At 39.2% G+C, this 4,490-nt stretch overlaps 1 protein-coding gene across 1 annotated transcript; it reads left to right on the forward strand.

Annotated features, from left to right (window-relative positions):
* Nucleotides 1-376: 376 nt before the first annotated feature.
* Nucleotides 377-1,756, forward strand: LOC114759781 (protein LIGHT-DEPENDENT SHORT HYPOCOTYLS 5-like). Its single transcript, XM_028949034.1, has one exon. It carries the CDS (start codon nucleotides 768-770, stop codon nucleotides 1,473-1,475), a length of 708 nt encoding a protein of 235 aa, XP_028804867.1. The 5' UTR covers nucleotides 377-767; the 3' UTR covers nucleotides 1,476-1,756.
* Nucleotides 1,757-4,490: the final 2,734 nt, after the last annotated feature.

Genomic DNA, 4,490 nt, shown 5'->3' on the forward strand with positions numbered 1-4,490 from the left:
GGACCCAATCGCAAATTTCTTATATTCTAATAACTTTTTTGGGATTTTCCCTAAAAAAAAATAAAAAGATATAATATTCCAAATGAAAATAATGGTAAGCAAAGTGGGAGACTAACATGGCCGTGAAATATTTGACCTTGTTTAGACCCCATTAAATACTGCGACATCCTCACCACATTGCCAATCCACGTCAAGCCAAGTGCGTGTTCACCACATGCCGACATCCTCGTCGGCCAAAAGTAAGGAGCGTGAATGACACGACACGAAACAGAGTGTAGATTGCCGGTGATGGTGAATAGTAAACCAGTCACGTCGTGAGGGGCCACCATGTGAAATTGAAAGATCACTGTTCATATTACTCTCTCTACTCCCACTCGCCCAGCATTCCCAACCTTCTTCCTCCTTCTCTCTCTCTCTCTTCGTCTTATTCTTCTTCATTCATTCATCTTTGCTTTTTTACGTCCCATCAATAAGTCCCCTCTCTTCACATTCACACACCTCTCTCTCTCTCTCTCTCTCTCATTTTCCTCCTTCCTTTCTTCTTCCTCCTCCTTTCTCTCTCACGAAAACCCTTTTCCCGTGAAACTCCCCACCTCCAGATACGCAAATCTCAACCTATTCGTATTCCTGATTACACCCCACAACAAACAAAATCCGAAAGTCCTCAGTTTCAGCTCCAAATCGTCTCACTCGTTCGTTCTAGATCGTGTTTATATATATATAACTGGTTTGAACAATTGGATCGGTTTGTATATTGATTGCGGATCATGGATTCGATATCAGGAGGAGCTGGGCCGAGTGCATCCGACCCGAATAGTGCTGCTGTAACGGCTGTTCCGCAAGCGGAGGGGTCGGCAGGAGGGGGGCCGACGCCGAGTCGGTATGAGTCGCAGAAGCGGAGAGATTGGAACACGTTTTTGCAGTACCTGAGGAATCACAAGCCGCCATTGACGTTAGCTCGGTGCAGTGGAGCTCACGTGATAGAATTCTTGAAGTACTTGGACCAATTCGGGAAGACTAAGGTTCACATCACTGGGTGTCCTTATTTCGGGCACCCGAACCCGCCGGCGCCGTGCGCGTGCCCGTTGAAGCAGGCTTGGGGGAGCCTCGACGCGCTGATCGGACGCCTCAGAGCCGCCTACGAAGAGAACGGTGGACGGCCGGAGTCCAACCCGTTCGGCGCCAGAGCCGTCAGGATTTACTTGAGGGAAGTCAGGGAAGGACAAGCCAAAGCTAGAGGGATCCCTTACGAAAAGAAGAAGCGAAAAAGAAGCACCGTAACCACCACTCTCGTGACCACCAATGTGTCGGCAGCGACCGATATCCCCGGTGCTGCCGCCTCCTCAAGCGGTGGCGGTGGCGATGGTGAAGGAAGAGGAGTTGAAACCACCGGTGGTGGTGGTGGCGCTAGTAGCGTCGTAGTTGCTTCTAATACTCCAACTACAGTTAGTACGGCGACGACTACTACAGTATAAGATATCTAGTAGTATAATTCTGATAAATTGTCTCACTTCTTCCCTACCACTATCTAAATTTATTCTTAATGAAATTATTTATAATCCATCACTGCCTCATCAATCCCAAATCTAAGGCCATTTTCTCAATTCTTGGATGTCTCTGGGTTCATCCCTCTCTCTCTGCATATACACGCACACATATAAGCTAATGATTATTATATGCGTGTGTATTGATTTTTTGTTTTAGATGGGAGGGAAAGATCCAAAAGGAAATATGCTTTCATTTTCAAGTGTTGAACCTATTCTTCGTCTTTCTTTCTCCTATATATATTTTTTTCTTTTCTATTCCCTGTGGCTGGTGAATTCTCTCTACATTATATTTTCTGCCAATATGATGCCTTAGTTAGGGGGAGCACATCACTCTTTGATGATTCAGTATTTGCTTTCATTATTATTATTTTGACATTTCGTTTTTGTCTTCACCTCCTCATCTCTCCAATCAGTGAGCAGCACTTGGATCACAATTCGCTGAAAGTGAGAAGCCAAAAAAACAAAAGATATAGGATTTGACCCTTCCACTACATAATTTTCATTCCGCATTAATGAGTCACCACCCATGTATTAATTAATTAATTAAAATAAACTTTTTCTGGTATTTTCTCTTTTTTTTTTCCTGAGATAATCCTGGGGACTACCCTTCTCTGCAACTGTTCATCTGGTCCCCAAGGGGCTCAAATCTATGTAGTTGTATAGATCTGATATCAATCTATGTATCTTAGTAACGACGCACACGTGCGTCTATCATTTTACATGGTTTTTTCGCACTCCTCCTGTTTCAGGTGCTTATTGCTTGCTACGTTACTGTAGTAGTAAGTAGTAAACTTTATTATTACAGCGCCATTGTTAAAGATCCTTTCTTTACAAGTTTTTTGTTGGTTCCAGAATTTTTAGGTTTGCTTTTGTTGTTGTTGTTGTATGGGGTATTAAGATTTGGAGGCTTAGCTTATTCTTGTTCGTCTTTGGATCCAGTAGGTTTTAAGATTTTAATTCATTCATCACATTTCCCCCTTCCATATCTCTCTCTCTCTCTCTCTGGGGGATAATTCATTCATCACGTTTTTGGATCCAGTAGTTTTTTTTGCACTCCTCCTGTTTCAGGTGCTTATTGCTTGCTACCTTACTGTAGTAGTAAGTAGTAAACTTGATTATTACAGCGCCATTGTTAAAGATCCTTTCTTTACAAGTTTTTTGTTGGTTCCAGAATTTTTTAGGTTTGCTCTTGTTGTTATTGTATAGGGTATTAAGATTTGGAGGCTTAGCTTATTCTTGTTCGTTTTTGGATCAGTAGGTTTTAAGATTTTAACTCATTCATCACATTTCCCCCTTCCATATCTCTCTCTCTCTCTCTCTCTCTCTGGTCGATAATTGGGATCAAATGGTTTTATCATTTCAAATGTCCCAAATAACACACTCTCTCTCTCTCTCTCTCTCTCTCTCTGTGTGGAAGTGGAAGAAAAGAAATACCGTCAACGGCAAGGCTACTCTGATTATGTTTGGATAAGGTCTTAGATACAAAGCCAATATTAATATGTTTGTATGTGTTTAAATTGATTGTGATGAAAAAAAATGTGGAGGTAAATACAACCATAAACTTATGCTCATACTTACAATCTTCGTTTATCGGAAAGAAAGGTACCCACTTCACACCTTCTTTGGTTTCAAGCATACAGCCTCCTGTTTGCAGGAGGTTAGGAATGCGTGTTGAAGTTGACATATGAGGGGCCAAAAATGAAAAGATATCCAAAAATCAAAATTAATTTTCATGTTTTACAAATTAATAAAAAAATAAACAAAATTTTAAAGGAAGTCTAATTTGTGACATGGCGGGTAAGCACAACTGCTTGCTCCCCGGGGGTGCTTGCCCTCAAATTTATCTGGTCGGAGGTGCGAATTTAGATCTAGCAAAAAGAATTAACACCTCAAAACATGGAGAATCAAAATTTAAATTCATAGGAAAAACTATTCATATTTAATACCTGATAGTATTTCGAACAAGCCTTGAATAAGAATATACGTATGCTTAATCAAAATATACAGGGAAAAGTAGCATTCAATACTCTGATCTTATTTCAGGCTTATTTGGATTGATTTATAAGTAGCATTTCAAACATGATTTACAGAATACGATGTAAGTATGTGAGGAAAGTTTTATCTCGGCTTACGTGAACTTGTTTAAAAGTCCGTTTTGAACGGAGCTCCAAACAAGCCCTTCCCAGATGCATCCACCACACTCATCTTATTTATAATGCATCTAGCATCTTAATGTTTTTTTTGTTCTTACAGCATCTTAATCTTATTTAGTGTATTGGATGTAACTCAAAATAATATCGGAGTGTTGGATATACTAGAAAAATAATATTAGGATATATGTTGGATGTATCATAAATATAATAAGATTAGGATGTTGGATGTAGTTGAAAAATAAAATCAGGAAGTTAGATGCTACTTTGCCCAAAAATAAATATGGAGCTTCTTTAATTCATTTATTTATTTATATTTAATTCAAGGAGCATGTCCTAAGGGTTTAAAATTACAAACGAGATATTTACGACGTTCTACTTAAATATGTGGAGAAAACATGGTTCTAAGAGATTAAACTGAGATGAAAAGAGAAGTTAGATCCCTCTCTTTCTCACTCAGAAAATACCTCGCTAGTTATAATTGGCATTTCGTGCTGTGAAAACATCACCTATCAAAAGGAATAAGCTGCAAAGATCCATGAGGAGAAAAAATGGATCTTTTGTGTTGATGTTCCTATTTTTTTTTTTTTTAATATGTGGGTAACCAACCATCTTAGTGCGAAAACGGCCACTAGCCAACTGTTTCTTGTGTTTTAGATGTTTGTATATTGTTTAATTAATTATTGCATGGACGTTTTTAAGCCAGCTATATATGATTTATTTTGTATTTGTTAATTATTATAGCATAGACCCCACCGGCCGCTTCGAAACAAAATAATATTTCCGGATTTCC

This window comes from Neltuma alba, unplaced genomic scaffold (assembly GCF_004799145.2).
Source record: "Neltuma alba isolate B1F8T4 unplaced genomic scaffold, ASM479914v2 tig00010901_pilon, whole genome shotgun sequence".
NCBI lineage: Eukaryota > Viridiplantae > Streptophyta > Magnoliopsida > Fabales > Fabaceae > Neltuma > Neltuma alba.

Bases quoted from the DNA above. Each gene is read 5' to 3' on its own strand.
- LOC114759781 (XM_028949034.1), top strand. From the start codon at position 768: ATGGATTCGATATCAGGAGGAGCTGGGCCGAGTGCATCCGACCCGAAT.